The following is a 19,721-nucleotide window of genomic DNA, read 5'->3' as shown; positions in this document are numbered from 1 at the left end:
TGATCTCATGAGTTATAGCTTATGCCAATAAAATCAGCAAAATTGTAAAACTACATTTTTAAAAAATCTACAAAACTGTGGTGCAAGGGTTCTGGATGACCTTGTGACTTCAAATTATGGTACCCTATGACTCTTCGCCCCCCCCCCCCCCAGCTGCCAATTAACAAAATAGAGGATCTCTCAGGACTGAAGTGGGGGCTGGGGATGAAAGACTGAGCAGGAAGGTATGGTAAAGGGGATGTGGATAAGTATAGGGGAGGGAAGGAGAAAAATAAGGATGAGATTGGGGAGGAAGAGAACACAGAGATGTGAGGAATGAGACAGTATAGTGTAGGTTCCACTCATTCATACAGACACCACCCGCCAATGTAGCACCACCACTCACTAAACCCCAGGTGAGGAAGTATTAGGGGACTGGGGTTTATGGTCTGCCTTTAATGGTGGTGCAGGGATTATAGGAGAAGGGAGTGAACAGGAGATTTGATTTGCATGCCTTCTTCTAGGTTTCCTGGTATTTGATTATGTGCTTTCCCACTAGTTTTTATTCATAAAACAGAAAAATGGAGGAAAAAGATAATGCCATATTTTAGGGAGAATATTACATAGTAACCTAATAAATGTGGGCAGAAAAAAACAACTAAATAGTCCATTCAGTCTGCCCAGCAAGCTTTATTTATTTTATATTATTCTTAGGATAATTGTTCCTCTTTGCAGGTTATCTACTCATCACAGGTTACCCTTTTCTTTGTCTCCAACATTTAGCCACTAGAAATCCTCTATTTATCCAATGTCTTTTTGAATTTCATTACCATCCTTGTCCTCGCTACCTCTTCTGGTAGAACAATCCATGCATCCACCACTCTTCCTGTGAAAAAATACTTCCCGACATTGGTCCTGACTCGACACCCTTGGAGCTTCATATTATGACCCGCTGTTCTACAGTTTTCTTTCCATTGAAAAAGGTTTGATTCCTGTGCATTATTAACACCTTTCAGGTATTTAAAAGTCTGTATCATATCAGCCCTGTCTCTAGTCTCCTCCAGTGTATATATATTTAAATCCTTCAATCTCATAATGCTTTTGGAAAAGGCAGGCCCCAAATCATTTTAGTTGCCTTTCTCTGGTCTGCTATCCTTTTTGAGATACAGTCTCCAAAGCTGAACACAGCACTCAAGATGAGGCCTCACCAATGCCAAGCACAGGGGTATTATCATGCTCTTTGTCCTGCTGATTCTGCTTCTCTCTATGCAGCCCAGCCCAGCCTTAGCCATCATCTTGTCACATTGCTTTGCCACCTTCAGATTGTTGGATACTATCACCGCAAAATGTCTCTCTCCCAGTCTGTGCAATTCAGACTTTTGAACCCACCCACCCCCATCACCTACACCTCCTTTGGATTTCTGCATCCCTAAATGCATGAATACACTTCTTGGAATTGAATTCCAACCTGTCAAACCTTCAACCACTCATCAAAATTTTCTTAGATGACTTTTCATGCTTTCTACTCCTTCAGGTATCTCCACTCTAGTCTGTTGCAGATCTTGGTGTCATCCGCAAAAAGTCAAACTTTTCTTTCTGCATATTACTCACAAAAATCTTGAATAGAACCAGTTCCAAATATATTGAATAGAACCAGTTCCACAACTGATCCCTGAGGATTAAACTTATCACTCTTCCTTCCTCAGAGCAGGTTCCATTTATGTCTACTCACTATTGTCTGTCAGTCAACCACCATGAGACCCATTCCCAGATTTTTCAATTTGTTCATGAGCCTCCTATGCAGGACCACCATCAAACGCTTTGCTGAAATCCAGATAAGTCACATCAAGTACGCTTCCTTGATCTAACTCTTCAGTCAACCAATCAAAATAATAAATCTAATTTGTCTAACATGATCTTCCTCTAGTCAAAGCATGTTGTCTCAGATCATGCAACCCAAGGCATTGCATATAGATCACTATCCCTTCCTTCAGAAGCATCTCCATTAGTTTTCCCACCACAGAGGTAAGGCTAACTAGCCTGTAGTTTTCAGGCTCCTCCCTGCTACTATTTTTTGTGAAGCGGGACCATGACTGACCTCCATTTCTGTGGCAACACTCCATTTCCAAGGATCTATTGAACTGGTCTTTCAGTAGATCCACCATCACTGCTCCGGACCCCCGCTCCGCTGCCGCTACCGCCGCTTCTGTGAACTCAGGGAGAGGAGGCCTGCGTGATCGGCACCCAGACCCGTCGGGGTAAGGCCTTCATGTTCCCCTTGCCCCCGGCGAGCCCAGCCTCCGATCGCGCTGCCATACAGCTGCACCGCCCATCTGCGCGGCTCTGGGACCCTCCCACCAGCTAAAAATCCACCAATCACTACCTGAGAGGGATTTTTGAAATTGAAATTAAACTTAAATTGCCGGATCCGCTGGCGCCATGCGCCAGCATCGCGCACCAAAGGAGCGCAACAAAGGGGAAGGCCCCTTTGTGCGCCCCTTCGTGCAGCCACTGAGATTAAGAAGAAAAAAAACTTAGAACTGTACGTTCACATTAATAACACTACCAACCGTCACTCGGACCTCACTCAACCTCCTGCAATCATCACTCGGACCTCACTCAACCTCCTGCAATCTTCACTCGGACCTCACTCAACCTCCTGCAATCATCACTCGGACCTCTTTCAGCCTCATGCAACTTCTAGTACCCTTCACCTGGATCTCACTCAACCATGTTCTCACCCGCTACAAAGATTTATTTATTTATTTATTTAGCATTTTTCTATACCGACCTTCATGGTTGAATACCATATCAGATATTGAACAGGGCTTAGATAACAGTAACAGATGGAACAACTTTTTTTTTTATAATCAGAAGAAACAAAGTTACATTTAACGAGGACCGTAAACTTGGAAGCTTGAACAGCTGAAAGAAAAGGCCCGAAGTGGGCATTAAATTAAATTAAATTAGGAACAAGAGATTCATAACGGATTCTGGTCTCGTGCTAATTAAACTATTAGAGGGAGTACTACTGAAAGAAGTACTTAGAGGAGGAGCAAATTCCATTGCTCATGAGCAGATTCTTCATCTAAAGTGTGTCCGAGGGATCCGGGAAGGCTTGGCGGAACAGCCAGGTTTTGAGTTTTTTCTTACATGTTCGGAGGCAAGGTTCCAGCCTGAGTTCTGCGGGGAGGTTGTTCCAGATGGCTGGTCCTGCTGTTGAAAAAGCTCAGTCCCTGGATGAGATGAGTCACGTAGCTTTGGTTGGAGGGGCTTGTAGCGCTCCTTTGTAGATTTCTCTCATTGGTCTGTTGGAAGTATGGAGTTTGAATGGGATTTCAAGGTCGAGATGAAGGTGATTATGGATGGATTTGTGAATTAAAGTTAGAGCTTTGTGTAGGACTCTGTGGTTGACTGGTAACCAGTGTAGGTTTCGGAGGATGGGTGTAATATGTTCTCTCCGGTTGGTGCTGATTTAAATTCTAACCGCGGCATTTTGTATCATCTGTAGAGGCTTGGTGGTTGAGCAGGGTAGGCCTGTGAGTAGAGCGCTGCAGTAGTCTATTTTGGCAAATATCAGTGATTGAAGAACTGTCCTAAAGTCCTGGAAATATAGGAGTGGTTTGAGTCTTTTTAACACCTGTAGTCTGTGGAAGCAATCTTTGGTTATGGTGTTGATCATATTCTTTAGATTAAGGCGGTTGTCGAGTATTACCCCAAGGTCTCTTGAGTATGGGTGAGAAGGGAGTTGTGTTGGGTCTGTGGCAGGAGGTTGTCATGGTTGGAAGAAATGAGGAGAAGTTCGGTCTTAGCGGCATTGAGGACCAAGTTTAGACTGTTAAGGAGATTAGTAATAGATTGTAGGCAGTTGTTCCATAGCGAGAGAGATTTGGTGATGGATTCTGTGATGGGAATCAGAATCTGAACATCGTCTGCATAAATGTAGTGAATAAGGTTGAGACTTGTTAAAAGTTGGCAAAGGGGGAGGAGGTAGATATTGAAAAGGGTGGGAGACAGGGAGGATCCTTGAGGTACGCCCAGAGAAGTATTTGTCGACGGTGATTCTTTATTGTTGATCTTGACCTTATAGCTTCTGTTATTAAAGAAAGACTTGAACCAGTTGTGGACTGATCCGGATATGCCTATGTCTGATAGGCGATTCAGAAGGATGGAGTGATTGAGTGTGTCGAAAGCCGCTGAGATGTCTAGGAGGATTAGAAGAAATGAATGACCTTTGTCTAGTCCCATAATAATATGATCTGTTAGCGAGATGAGCAGAGTTTCTGTGTTGCGTGATTTGCGGAAACCATATTGGGAAGGGTAAAGTATATTGTGATCTTCTAAATAATCTGAGAGCTGGATGTTAACCAATTTCTCTGTGAGTTTGGCTAAGAATGGTAGATTTGAGATGGGGCGGAAATTAGCTAGTTCGCTAGGGTCTGAATTATGTTTCTTAAGGAGGGGTTTAAGGGACGCATTTTTTAGACTGTCTGGATACATTCCTTGGGATAAGCTGCAGTTTATGATGTTGGTCAGGGGTCCAGAGATTGTGTTTGGGATAAGTAGCAGAAGCTTGGTAGGAATGTTGTCTGTTGGATGGCTGGATGGTTTCTGCCTCTTGAGAATGGATTCGATCTCTTTTGTGGAGGTTAATTCGAAGTGGTCGAAATTGGCTCCCTTAAGCGAGTGGGTGCTGGCGAATGGAGTGAAGGGGTTGGACTTGGTTGGAAGGAGTGCAAGTGTGTTTGAAATCTTCTGCTGAAAGAATAATGCTAGCTCGTTTGCCTTGGATTGAGCCTGTTCGTCCGGTATCGACGGTGGTAGTGACTTTGTGATTTATGAAACATATGAGAAGAGCGCTTTTGCATCATATTGGAGATCATGGATTTTAAAGGCGTAGTATTCTCTTTTTGATTTTAGAATTGATGTTCTGTAAAGATGTAAGGTTCCTTTGTATGATGATAGATTAGATGGTGAGGGAGCTTTGCGCCATTTGTTTTCTTTGTGGCGTAGTTCTAGTTTTATTTGTTTGAGTTCGTTGGAGAACCAGGGTTGGTTCCCTTTTTTTGTTGAATTAATTTGTTTCAAAATTGATGGGCAGAGATTGTTTGCTACCACTTCCGTGATCTTGTGCCAGGAGAGCACAGCTGTGTTGGGGTTGGATAGGTCTAGGTTTGTGAGTTCCTTGGTGAGCTGCTCACTGAGAGTGTCGGAGGCACATGGTTTCCTGAACTGAATGGAGGAGAGGTGCTGGGGTGAGGGAGCCTGTTTTTTTGTGGAGAGGGTGGTTGTTATTAGAAAGTGGTCTGACCATGGGATAGGGGTACATGCAGGTTCCATGGTGCAGGAGAAATTAGAGTTGATGAAAATAAGATCCAGGGTGTGTCCTGCTTTGTGTGTTGGTTTGTTGACAATCTGGGTGAATCCCATTGCACTGAGGGCGGTGAGGAAGGCTTCACAATTGGATGAGTGAGGATTGGCATCGAAGTGGATGTTAAAATCTCCCATGATTATGGTAGGATAGTCTGTGTTGACGTGTTTAACAATGGATTCTATAAGGGGGGAGGCATCTGCTTCTAATACTCCTGGGGGGGCATAAACTAGCAGTACTTGCAGGTGATTCAATTTGAATAATCCTAATTCTATTTTGGATTCAGACTTGATTGTATGCGATGTTAGCCTAAGTTCTTTCTTGGTGGCAAGTAATAGTCCGCCTCCTCATTTTTTGTGTCTGTGAATTGAAAAAAAGTCGTATTTGTGAGTGGGTAGTTGGTTGATTAGAGCTATGTCAGAGTTTTTTAGCCAGGTTTCTGTGATGGCACAGACGTCAGGGTTACAGTCCAAGAGATAGTCGTTGAGGATATGTGTCTTTTTTGTCAGAGATTGAGCATTAACTAAGGTCACTCAAAGAAGGGTTAGTCCTAATAACTGAGTCAGGGGAGTGATCATGATTGGGATGAGAGATCTGGGAGTTCTTGCTGGTGGGATTTGGAAGGGGAAAGTACTGCGGTGGTATCTGATAGGAATATGATGGGTTAGCATTTTTGAGATAAGCTGGATGTATTGTGAGCGTGAAAAAAAAGATGGTGACTTTTACCAACTCTCATCTCCAAAACCGACACAGACACCTTATAAACATCCCTCTATTGAAAAATAACAAAAACTTACTTTGTCTCACCTTCCTCCTCATCAATGCTCAATCCTTATCTAAGAAACACATGTTAATTTCCGACATATTACAAGAAAATAACCCTGACTTCTTTGCCATAACAGAATCCTGAATTAAAAACACTGATCAAGTACTTCTGAACCACCTTGCTAACAATGACTATGATACCTTTTCAATTCCCCGCAATTACAAAAGAGGAGGAGGCCTACTACTTATCATAAAAAAAACACCTTTCAATGAAAATGATCCCACATAACCTCCCAAAACAATTTGAAGTTGCTCTTTTCGACTCCCAATATCTACAAAATTGCCTTGTATATTGTCCACCCAAACTGCTAGACAGCAACATCTCTCCGCTCCTTGAATTTCTTATCACAAACATCAACATGAAAAAAACATCTATCATCCTTGGTGACTTTAACCTCCATACAGATGCCAACCCCAGTACACCAAGCTGCGAAACCCTACTAGACATGCTTTCAAGCTTAAATTTCATCCTTCAAGTGAACAACTCCACACATAAAGCAGGTCACACACTTGACCTGATCTTCACCAATAGTTTTTTCACGGATACCTCCATTTCATATTACCCAGTCCCCTGGTCAGACCATCATCTCTTACTATGCAAGTCTCAAATGAATTACAACAACCCAACAAATAATAATAACACAAAAAAATCCTTCAAATACCATCCTCCTTTTCAAACTAATCTTCTCCTTCAAGAGCTGGGACTTCAACTAGCGAAGCTAGATTTATCAAACATAAACAACACTATCCAATCCTGGTCTCTAATCACTGAAAAAACCGCTAACATCATTAACCCAGAGAAAGTCAAACGACTAAAGAACAAAAATGAAAATCAAAACCCTTGGTTTAACACCACTCTAAAAAACATGAAAACAGCCCTCAGGAAAACAGAGAAAGAATGGCAAAAAAGTAAGCTGCCCGCAACACAACAGAAATACTGCATACTATTAGCTGCCTACAAAAAATCAATCCAAAACACAAAACGGGACTACTACGGTAAAAAAATAATTAATTCTACTAACAAATCCAAATCCTTGTTCAACATAGTAAACAACCTCATTACCGATAATTGCAACTCCAACGCAACTGTCACCAAAAAACCTTAAGCCAAGATTTAGCTATCTTCTTTAAGGACAAAATCTCCAAAATAACAGATGCCCTCAATACTACTTCAAGCTTCCAAATTCTATCATCAACAAATAACATCCCTCCTTGGCTCGACTTCAGACCTATCTCCATTACGGAAACAGAAAAATTGATGAGAAAAATCAACCCTGCACGTCATGACTTAGACACCATTCCCACCCGAGTTCTTAAGGAAATTGCTTATCCAATAGCCCCAACAATTGCAGCAATCATCAACAAATCGCTCGAGGAAGGCGAGCTGCCTCCCAAGTTAAAAATCGCTACAATCACACCTTTATTAAAGAAAAAAACCCTCAACCCAGATGACCTAAACAATTACCGCCCAATCTCTAACCTATCTTTTTTGCCAAAATGACGGAGAAGGCGGTTCTGAAACAACTCAACGATCATCTAGACGATAATAAAATACTTTATCCCACCCAATTTGGATTCAGGAAAAACCACAGTACCGAAACCCTTCTACTCAACCTTTCCAATACCATCCTAAGAGGATTCGACAACAAAAAAGGATACCTATTGATTCTTTTGGACCTATCCGCAGCCTTCGACACAGTGGACCACAAAATGCTTATTTCCAGTCTTGAATCCATTGGGCTAGTGGGCAAAACTCTTAGTTGGTTCACATCTTTCCTTAAAAATAGATATTTTAAAGTCTCCTACAACAATATATCATCGAACCCTATCCCCCTCGAAACAGGTGTCCCACAAGGATCGGCACTATCACCCATTTTATTCAACATCTACCTTACTCCTTTATGCCATCTCCTATCAAGACTTGACATAACGTATTACATGTATGCCGATGATATACAAATCCTCATTCCAATTTCCTCCTCCATAGAAGATGCAATGTCAAGAGTAGTCTCACACCTTGATGAAATCAGAAACATGCTAATCCATCTCAAATTATGTTTAAATACGAGCAAAACTGAATGCATCCTAATCGCCAGAAAAAACTCTGGACCAAAAACGATGCCACCCTTCCAATTTGACAATACCCTCATCCAACTTAAAGATAATGTAAAAGACCTGGGATTTTGGTTAGACAATGATCTAAACTATAAAAAACACATCTCTACAAGAATAAAAGAAGGCTTTCACAAACTACAAGTAATCAAACACCTAAACCACTGCTTCACCCTCATGATTTCAAAACCGTCCTACAAGCCCTCATCTTCTCCGGTTTGGACTATTGCAACTCCCTCCTGATTGGCCTACCGAAAACGTCCTTAAGACCCTTGCAGCTACTTCAGAATGCTGCTGCCAGAGTCCTAACGGGTAAAAGAAAATCTGATCACATCACACCTGTTCTCAACCAATTACAATGGCTCCCAATAGAGAAAAGAATAGAATTCAAAGTTCTCTCAATACTTCATAAAGCAATCTATAAAGCTGACTACACTGCCCTTGATGACATCATACATATACATTGTTCTCAACGCACAAGAACAACTAGTAAACTTCAACTAGTGATTCCTTCACTCCCACATGCCAAACTATCCTCCACCAGAAACAGAGCCATCTCCATCATTGGCCCAAAGCTATGGAACTCGTTACCTCATCACCTAACCGCTCAAGAAAACATAAAATCTTTCAAAAAAGACCTAAAAACCTGGCTACTCAGCCAAACTCTTAATGACAGCACACACAATGATCTTAAAATATAATTCCATAGCCTTCTAACATTCAATCTCCCCCTTTGACAATCTCTCCTGCTTCAAGCTATAGATGCCTCCTTTTATGATTTGAACTCAGATGTCTGTGTACCTATTCAGTGTACCTATCCTGTGTATATCTTGTTCTGTTTATACTACTATTATTTACCAGTTCTCAGTTTATTGTTAAAAATCAAATTTTAAAATGTTTAATGTAACTGGTTGTTATAAATGTAAACCGGAGTGAAGGCAATTCTGCTATACCTCGGTATATAAAAAAATGCTAAATAAATAAATAAATAAAGCACCTCTCTGTTCTTTCAGTACCCTGGGATACATCTCATCTGGTCCCATGGCCTTGTCCACTTCCAATTTCACTAGTTCCACACCATCACTCTCTTCCATAAATAGAATTGTATCTACCCCACTCCCATCTGTGCTCTTACCAACCAGCAGTGGTCCTTCCCCAAGGCCTTCTTTAGTGAACACCAAAATGAAGTATTTAACATTTCTGCTTTTTCGTCATCTTTCTCCACATAATGATCCTTGTCTCCTTTCAATCTTACAATGCCACTTCTAGCCTTCCTCCTTTCTCTGATATATCTGAAAAATGTTTTGTCACTATGCTTTACTTCTTTGGCGATCCTTTTTTACACTTGAGCTTTTGCTATCCTGATTTCTTTTCTCATCTCTTTTTCACCAGATATTCTTCCCTGTGTGCCTCTTTTTGTGTTTCTTTGTATTTTTTGAACACTGAACTTTTTGCCTTTATTTTTTCAGCCACCTCTTTAGAGAACCATATCAGTTTCCTTTTCCTCTTACTTTTATTTACTTTTCTTACATAAAGATTTGTTGCCTTTGTTATAGCTCCTTTTAATTTAGCCTACTGTTCCACTTCTTCCATCTCTTCTCAGTTTACTAGCTTCTCCTCAAGGTACTTCCCCATTTTAACATTTTCTGAAATCCATGATTTTGACCCTCGTGACTTCTCATCATTCTAGCTGATATATCAAACCATAGCGTTTTAATGATCACTGGCGCTCAGATAGGCACCTACCCGACCATTAGAGATACTATTTTGATTTGTGAGCACCAGTATTGCTATTCCCCTCATGGGTTCTATTATCATTTGCCTAAGCAGAGCCCCTTGAAAGGCATCCACAATCTCCCTACTCCGTACAGATTCTGCAGCAAGGATACTCCACTCCATACCCAGCAGATTAAAGTCTCCAACAAGCAACACCTCCATTCTTTCCCACTTTCTGGTTGTCTTTGGCCAAATCTTGGTCTGGTTCTGTCTGATTTGGAGACCTATAGACATACAAATGTAAACGGAAGTGCCATCGTCTTTTTTTAAGACAACTCAAAGCACTTCCTCCTTTCCCCACACTCCCCGCATTTCAATTACTAGGATATTGTTTTTGACATAAAGAGCTACTCTTCCCCCTTTTTTGTAGAGATGTGAATCGTGTGCCAGATCGTCTTAACGATCAGATTCGGCTGGGGGGGGGGGGGGGGGAGAATCTGATCGTTAAGATATGTGAATTGGAATCATTTCCGATTCCAATTCACATCGCTAATTTTTTTTTTAGGGAGGCCCATGCTGCTAAAAAAAACAAAACCCACCCGACCCTTTAAATCGATCCCACCCTCCCGACTCCCCCAAAACCTTTTAAAATTTACCTGGTGGTCCAGGGGGGCCTCGGGGAGAGATCCAGGGGGGCCTCGGGGAGAGGAGAGATCCAGGGGGGCCTCGGGAAGAGATTTCCTGTTCCCAGGCATCACCTGTTCTAAAAAAAAAAATGGCGCCGATGCCCCTTTGCCCTTACCATGTGACAGGGTATCCGTGCCATTGGCCGGCCCCTGTTACATGGCACTGGATGGCCGGCGCCATCTTTAAAGCGCCGGCCAGCCAGTGCTCCTACCATGTGACAGGGGCCGGCCAATGGCACGGATACTCTGTCACATGGTAAGGGCAAAGGGGCATCGGCGCCATTTTTTTTTTAGAACAGGTGATGCCTGGGAATGGGAAATCTCTTCCCGAGGCCCCCCTGGATCTCTCCCCGAAGCCCCCCCGAGGCCCCCCTGGACCACCAGGTAAATTTTAAAAGGTTTTGGGGGGGTCGAGAGGGTGGGGTCGATTTAAAGGGTCGGGTGGGTTTTTTTTTTTAGTGGCGCTGGCCTCCCTAAAAAAAAGGGTTGGGAGGATGGGGGAGGCTAAGGGGGGGGGTCGATTTAAAGGGTCGGGTGTTTTTTTTTTTATTGGGCCATCGGCGCCATTTTAATTAGTGGCAGCCAAAATGGCGCCGATGGCCTGAGAGTGGGAGATCGCGCCGGGACCCCCCTCCCACTGGACCACCAGGTAATTTAACATTTTGGGGGGGTTCGGGAGGGTGGGGGAGGGTAAGGAATTGGTTTTAAAGGGTCGGGGTGGGTTTAGGGGTTGTTTTGGTGTACCGGTTTTCCCGCCCTCCCCCAAATAATTCCCGTGCCCTATTTAACGATACAATACAAATGCCCCTGACGATAAATCGGGGGCATTTGTATTGTATCGTGCACTCTAACGATTTTGGACGATTTTAAAATTATCTGACGATAATTTTAATCGTTCAAAAACGATTCACATCCCTACTTTTTTGTGCTCTCTATTTTTCCTCAACAAGCTATAGTCATATCCCATTCACGAGATTCACTGAACCATGTCTCCATAATGCCAGTAATATCCGCCGTCACCACTGAAGCCTGCAAATCTGGAATTTTGTTGCTTAAACTGCCAGCATTTGAGAACTTAGCTTTCTAGATTTTTTTCTCTTGGTTTGCTGCTCTTTCCAGATACTTTTGCCTAAAGTAGACTAATTTTGTTCTTTTCTCCAGCCACTTCCTGTATTTGTATGCATTGGAGATGACATTTAAATTCCATTGACTTCTTTCTGTCACCCCTACCCTTTATTTTAAACACCTGATGACATATGTTCTGAATTTCTCACTTAGGATCCTTTTTCCTGCCACAGAGAGATGCAGACTATCTTTGCTGTATAGACTTTTATTATTCCATACACTGCCCCAACCCCCATATAGAAACATAGAAACATAGAAATGACGGCAGAAGAAGACCAAATGGCCCATCTAGTCTGCCCAGCAAGCTTCACACATATTTTCTCTCATACTTATCTGTTTCTCTTAGCTCTTGGTTCTATTTCCCTTCCACCCCCACCTTTAATGTAGAGAGCAGTGATGGAGCTGCATCCAAGTGAAATATCAGGTTTTCAGCCATGTACTGAAGTTGTCTATATGATCTAACCTTTCCCTTTCCTTTCCGTGAACAGGTAACACTTCCGTGTCATGTGTCCAAGCTGCTTCTCTATATTCTGGCAAACTCTAATTTTTGGACACTGTTTCTAACAAGGTCATTGGTCACTAAATGGATGATAATATCAGTTTTATAATTCTTACTGTCTTCCTTCATGGTATTGACAATCTGGTTTGTATTTCTGCCAGCCTAGGATCCTGGAAGGCATTTTACTATTTGTTCTTAAACTGAGATCCTAAGTTAGTGCCTTTGGTAATAGAGTCTCTCTCAGCAGAAGGAGCTTTCTGTTAGGGTGTTTGGTAGCATTTTGTGATTTCTATTGAACTCTGCAGAGGGGGCATTCGGCTTTGATGCTTGATGGCATTATGCAGTTTCAGCATGCCTTAAGTAACTTTCTTTTCAGATACCACTTCAGTTTCCATTTTTGGAGCATTTTCATTTTTCCAGTGCAAAAAAGGTATTACTCTTCCCGAACCCTCTGGAATCCATTTATTCATGGGTTTCCGAATCCTCTGAGGGTGTGGAGGTAGATATTCTGGATGCCCCACAGTTGGGAAGTTTTGTTTTTTTTAATTAGACAATTCCTCTTTCAGTTGAACCAACTCCTTTTTTTTATTGCAGTCAGCTGAAGGCAAATGGGACAAGCCTTGAGCTTGCAGATGGTCTGCCTTAATACCAAGGCACCACCATTGTTACACAGAATAGCAGCCATTTGTAGATTTGTTTTACTACAGAACACTTGTATTGTGATGAGGAGTTTCTAAATACATTTTTTACCACTCAATTTTGATTACCTTTGTACATATGCCTAAGGTTATATAAGAAAAACAAGGTCAGGGTGGATGGGAGATGGGATAGAGTGGGAGGGTTTTTAAGTGTCTAAACACTTTAAACCCAAAACAAACTTTCTTAAATGCTGCTCTGGAGGGATTTTCCAGAAGAGTGCAAGGGTTCCTAAAGATAACAAAACCTTTCTGTCCCCTAAAAACAGATTCTATAAGAAAGCAGCTCTCCCTTTTCTAACACAGTTATTTAAAATTTGAACAGAGAGATATGTACAATTTTTCAAAAGCACTAAATTAAGTTAAAAGTCAAAGCAGCCCAGAATTAGCAAATCTCTAAACCCTTCTTCAGATTAGTAAAGAGAGGAAGGTAGTATGAACTCAGCAGACTTAGTGCAAATAAAATAGCTAACACATTAAGAAAAGATTTCTACAAGCAAGCAGAAATTAAATATAAAAGCATGCAAAGCTTAGTTTCTGGAAATCAGTCCTGTGGGAGCAGATTCATATACAGTACCTTGATTTGATTTGGCTTATTCTAGAACTCGTGAGTGCTTTGCATAGCGACAGTATTGTAAATTTAACAGGTACATTCATCAGCTATGTTTTGCTGGAACCCGATGTGTGATCATGCTTTCGAAACTGTCATGATGTGTAAAAACTTGTAACAGAAACATTGTTATCAGGCCAACTGTTTAAATGACTGGCATTGTGAAAGGGACATGTACATGTGTGCTGCCTAACTACTATATGGAAGAGCTGACAAAAATATCAGGAGAAAATCAATTTCCTCTGTTCCTTTTTAAATAAATGAATTTTCTAATATGCATTTAATAAATAGAAATTTAAGGGAGAGCTCCGGAGCATGACTGAGGGAGTGAGCACAACATGATGTTGCCCTGTTTCCTCTCCCAGTCCCTCTCGTCTGGTCCGTGAGGGAGAGGGAGAGATGGCCAGTGACTGCTGGATAACAGAGACTACTGGTGGGTTTTGGGAGGGAGCCCTACCACCCTGCCAAGCAAACATTGGGAGAAATAGGGAGGCAGTATCGCAGCATGAATTCTCAGTCTTCTACTGTGTTAATTGAGATGCAGAGGGTAAATGTTAATATTGTTATAACTTTTCATAGCACTTTCTTAGTTTTATCTATATTTCATTTTTACAGACAATGCGAAAATCCAAGCCATTGGGAATAATAATGGAACCCTTTCAGTAGAAGCAGAGAAAAATATTACTCTTACCTGTGAATTTAATAGGTCTAATCAACACTATATACTCTTTTGGATTAAATCTACAGCAGAAAGGAAATGTGTATATTTCTTTGACGGTTATCTATATCAGAATTTTAATTTATTTGTCGACAAGGCAATCCAGAAAAGAATATGTAATTTAAATCCAATAAATGTTTCCAGTAGTTTTCTTTACAATCAGAGCCATGGCATTGAAATCTGGAATGCCACTGCGTCTGACAGTGGAACGTACTTGTGTGTTGTGGGCATTTGGAATTCAAATAAATATGCATGGAAGACTGTAAGTAACTTTTCTGTTCACGTCAATGACAAAATTCAGGAGGATGAAAATTATACCTGTAGGTTGGAGTTCCATTAACCTTCCTTTAGCTGTTGCATAAGCTGTCCTGGTGTCTAGCAAACACAAAACAAAAATAATTTTCTTTTCACATCCAAGTAATGAGCATTTGCTAACAGTTTGTAATTTCAGGCAGCTGGAACTGAAATGTAATTTATATCAACATTAAAAAATGTTCAGAATTTTTCCATTTACTAGGGTAGATTTTCAAAGGAGCGCGCACGGCGGTAGAGCAGTACGCGTTTCTGCGCATACAGCGGATGTTATTAATTTTGCGTAGTGTGTGCACATCTGCGCGCGCCACTCAAAATACGCGCATATATGGAGGATGAGTTGTGCGCGTACCTCAATTACCTGCGCGCGAAGGTATACTTGTGTGCGCTGATATTTGTGCGTGTGGCAAAATCGCGCACGCATGCCCGTGCGCATGCGAACGCAAGGGCATGACCTCCCATTCCGCACACTGCACAAAATGGCCGGCCATGGGAGGCAGCCCAACTTCACCACCAGGGACGTCGAACTGCTGGCGTCCCTGGTGGTGAGGCGAGAATGGTGGCTATTCCCGGTGCAGGGACGCAGAACAGATTTCCGCCAGCTCCGTCAGTCGTGGAGGAGGTTGCAGCGTCTATTTAATGAACAAGCTTCCCACCCCCATGGAGTAAGTAGACTGTACAAAAGTTAATGTGGTGAATGTGGGAGTGTCAATGTCAGGTTAGGCCTCACTGGAGGACCCAGATTATTGTAGTCTTATATTTACCTGCACTGTAGAAAGTGGGTTATTTCCTGCTGGTGCTTAACACTGGTTTGGATTGTGTTGAGTTTTGCCTCAATTGTCAATGCTGATAACAATTTTTATGATTACTGAAGAATATCATGGTCGTCAGTCATTAATGTTGTCACACCCACATCCAAGTATCATGTTACTATTCTGACTATCAGAGTACAGTAATGGTTCTCCCTCCTTTCTTTCTAATAGATAGAGGACCTGAAGAAGAAAGCCCGGTGGCTGCGTCTTCATCAGCCAAGGTGGCTGGAGCGGCTGCGGGCACAGCGGGCTAGGCCTGGCGGTAAGTGACCCCTCCAAGCTACTGGAATGTGGTATCCCCCATCTGAACCACCTTCCCTCCCTCCCTCTCCCACCTTCTCTTCCTCTCCCACCTTCCCTCCCTCCTCTCCTCTCCCCTCTCCCACCTTCCCTTCCTCTCCCACCTTCCCTCCCTCCTTCCCTCCCTCACCCAGTACAGTGTATTCAGATGTCTCCTTTGGTTTCACAGATGCTGATGAGGTCATGCCAGGCCCAGCTGCAGAAGGAGCTGCAGCCGCTCCAGGGGGGGAGGTGGATTCTTCCCCCCCCCCCACCCCCGAGAGGAGACGTGACCCGCGGAGCCCTCCCCGGGCACAGAGGCACCCCAGGCCTTCCCCTAGCCCCCCCCCCCATAGGGCAACCTCCCCGTTTTGCCCGTGGGGTTAGGAACGCTGGGGCACGCAGGAGCCAGCCTTTGCTGGCCCACGGAGGCATTCATGGCCCTCTTGTGCCTCATCAGCCCCCCTCATGGTGCCAGCAAAGAGGCCCATCCCCGGGGGCACGCACCCCCGAGGATGAGCCTCTTACATATGGTCAGTTCCTGGCCTTCGTGAGGGGGGGTCCAAAAAAACAAAGAGGTAGGCGATCTATGATAGCTGTAAGGAAAACAAAAAAGAATAGATGCCTCAATCTTTTTCCAATATTTATTTATTTATTTATTTAACAGTTTTATATACCGAAATTCTTGTAAGGGTTTACAAATCAGTTCGGTTTACATTGAACAGAAACAGTGCTTCAGTAAATGAAAGCAATTACATTGAACATTGACAGAGCTTCAAATGTGAAACAATTACAAAGAACTAAAATAAAATATCTTATTAACCAAAAACAAGCAGAATAACATTTAACATTTGTACAGAAAACAATGTCTCAAAGAGCGTAAATATAATACATATGTGATCGCAGAGGCTTAGGTCTTGGACTAAGCAACAGAAAACTAGGGGTTGACGCTAAGGTATAGCACCAAATTGAAATCTTGGAACAGATTTATTAAAACAGAGACGTGTTTGCATAATGCCCGACTCAGGCCGAGTTTCGCAGCTTACAAGCCGCTGCCTCCAGGGGCTGGAGCACTCCAAATTCAGAGATGAAACTCTGCAATCTTAGTCTCATACACTGAGCAACAATTGTCTGACCAGGCTTACCGGGTGGCATACTGCACGCATCAGCTAATCAGCACCTCCCTCCGAGTGTGGGAGGTGCTGATTAGCAGCTGGCCCCGATTGAGTTGCCCTTCTCAGTAGGCTGCTGAGCTCCCAATCTCTGCACATACTACTCGATTGCTGCGGATGCCGAATCCAGAGGGGGAAATTGTAGGTAAGGTCGCTTTACTGCAGCGTTGGAAGGGGGTCATCAGTTTTTAATCGGGGATACTTCACTATACTGTCTGATAACTGCTCACCAGGGTTTGATATGAAGGGGGACAATCGCTGTCTAACTTGTGTAGTCGGCTTCTCACCAGCCTCTCGGAGGTGCAATGCACTGGCTTTGTAGCTGTCACAGAAAGGGCTAGTTCATTACCCGTAATTACCGGTTGGGAGCTGCAACAGCACGCACATGTGGCATATATTGGTTAATGGCTGCACGGCCAGCTCTTTGATAGGCAATTACGCCCAACTCGATTGAGGGAGATAGGCGGCACGCACATCTTAATTAAAATCGATAGGCGGCGCGCACAAGTCACCCAGCACGCACATGTTCTGCATGAATTTTAATTATTGGCGCGCGTACTTGGTATTCGCGCTGATGGGATCAGCTGTGCGCATAGGTTATGCCACACTGGGGAGGGCCACGCACAAATTGAGATCACTTTAAAAGGATGGGCGGTCTACTCACTGGCCATCTTCACCTTGGCTCAAGCACGTCCTCAGGAAGCCGAACTTCCTGCCAGCTGAGGTTGACATGCTGGTGGAGCATGTTATGCGGCATTGGGATCTGCTGTATGGTCCACAGTCTCGTACGGTGGGTGCATACAGGAAGGAGCAGATCTGGAGGCAGATCAGGCACGCTGTGAATTCCGTGTTCCATCACAACCGCAGTATTGCGGAACTAATGCATAAGTGGAGGAACATGAGAAGACTGGTGAAGCGCAAGTAGGCCAGGCGACTTGCTGAGGGAGAAAGGAGCCACATCACTTTCTCAGCCTCGGAGCAGCTGATACTGGGAACCATCTCTGAGGCAGCTGTGAGTGGCATTGGCCAGCTGGACACCATGCGCTGTGTAGGGCAGCAAGGTAAGCAGAACAACACCTTGGTAAATCCCCCTGTTATCCTACCCATGTACCTACTCACAGTATAGCAGCATATGTGTTCATGTACCTATAACTACTGATTACTGTTAACCTGTATAGCCAACACTGTGGCCATTTCAGGTACAGCAATCAGTATCCAGGATTGCAGCCAGGGCTGCTGTACTGATGTATGTACCAAGACAGCACAGAGCAATGCACAGCTCCACTTTTGGGAGTACTGTAGCAGGACAGTGTGCACTGCTCTGGTTGGTGTGTATGGTGATGCAGTATATATGTGGTCATACAGCAGGCAGTATAGTGTACAGACTGTCTTACAATATTAGTGCATGTTAGTTCTTATGGGCAATGTAGACTGAGTATCAGCTGCTGAACATTGGTCACAAGGCACGCAATGCTGGCTTTAAACAATAGTCGTCAATGGGAGGGTGCATTTCTCTGGGAACTGATGTGAGGCATATGATCACTGTCACCTGCTCAGTATTGCAGGTTCAACCTTGCAAAGGGGCCTCTCACTCTTCCCCCCCCCCTTCCCCATTTCCTCCCTTCAGCCCCTTCCTACCCTTCCCCAATTGTTTCCCTTTCAACTTCCTGTACCAGACATGCCAACTTCACAGGTTACATAGCATATTGCACAGGTCATGTGCCCATGGATTGCATAAACAGTGGGGCTTGATTAGGGTTAAAGGGCAGTTTGTACGACAGGGCTCTCTGTTCTAGGTCTGGCTGGAAAAGTACCACATTCCATGCAGCACATTGACAACCCTCTGGTGTCCAGAAGTAGTTGTAGGGCAGGTGCTACATGGTGTGGTTGACAACCACACTATGCCACACATGATACCCCAGGGGTGTCATGACAAGTGCTATGTGACTACCACTGGAGTATTAGTCAGGCCTGCAACTGTAGCATGTTTCACATATGGAGCGAAGTACATCACACCCCTATTGTCAGTGTGCTAATTCCCATATGCTTTTACATTTAGGGGAGCCAGATGATGAGCAACCCGGACCTGCACCTAGACGACCCCAACGGCTCTACCGGCGTGTGCGGGTGGTCCCTGACTCATCGGAAGAGGAGGAGGGGGAAGCCCGTGAGCACATGGAGCAGCCTGCAGAGGAGGAGGAGGAGCAGCAGCGGCAGGGAGAGGAGCCGGAGGACCCACTCGCTGAAATGGAACCTGATCGGCAGCAGGACAGCAGTGCGTCCGACCATCCTGAGCCGCAGGCCGACCCGTATACCAGGCAGGCAGAGAGACTCATACAGCAGGGCACCGGCCTCTTGGACGCCATCTCTGGCCTGTCTGAAGTAGTGCAGTAGGAAGGCAGTGCCCTCCGTCTTACTGTCAGGGAGGGGTATGAGCGGCTTGAGGGGCGCCTCCAAGACCTTTGCCGGACTACTGAGCAGCAGACGGAGGTTTGGAGGGAGCTGCTGCAGCGCATGCCTCCCGTGCAGCCGCCGTCACCAGTGGCTCCATGGCCTTTCATGCCTTACCCTCAACCTTATGGGCCTCCATACCCATGGATGCCACCTGGCCGTGCAGAGGCGCCTGGTGTGGTACCTCCACCTGTGCCACCTGTGCCACCAGCGCCTCAGCCTCTTGCAGGCTATCAGTGGATGGCACCCCCACCCCCGCCTGCACCTCCAGTTCCACCACCTCCTCTTCCACCACCACCAGCAGAAGAGCTGTTGCCCCTGGCTATTCCTTCCTGTAGCCATGCCCCGGATGTGCCCCA

General features: G+C 44.1%; 1 protein-coding gene across 1 annotated transcript in view; it reads left to right on the top strand.

Annotated features, from left to right (window-relative positions):
• FAM81A (family with sequence similarity 81 member A) overlaps positions 1 to 19,305 on the top strand; it is a 148,595-nt gene extending 129,290 nt beyond the window's left edge. The window contains 2 exon segments of the mRNA XM_029574498.1: positions 15,632 to 15,722; positions 18,971 to 19,305. Of these exon segments, the coding sequence (XP_029430358.1) occupies positions 15,632 to 15,722; positions 18,971 to 19,305 (426 nt within the window).
• The last annotated feature ends 416 nt before the right edge of the window (positions 19,306 to 19,721 follow it).

This window comes from Rhinatrema bivittatum, chromosome 13 (genome assembly GCF_901001135.1).
Source record: "Rhinatrema bivittatum chromosome 13, aRhiBiv1.1, whole genome shotgun sequence".
In the NCBI taxonomy this organism is placed as follows: Eukaryota; Metazoa; Chordata; class Amphibia; order Gymnophiona; family Rhinatrematidae; genus Rhinatrema; species Rhinatrema bivittatum.
This window is presented reverse-complemented; position numbering and strand designations above follow the sequence as displayed.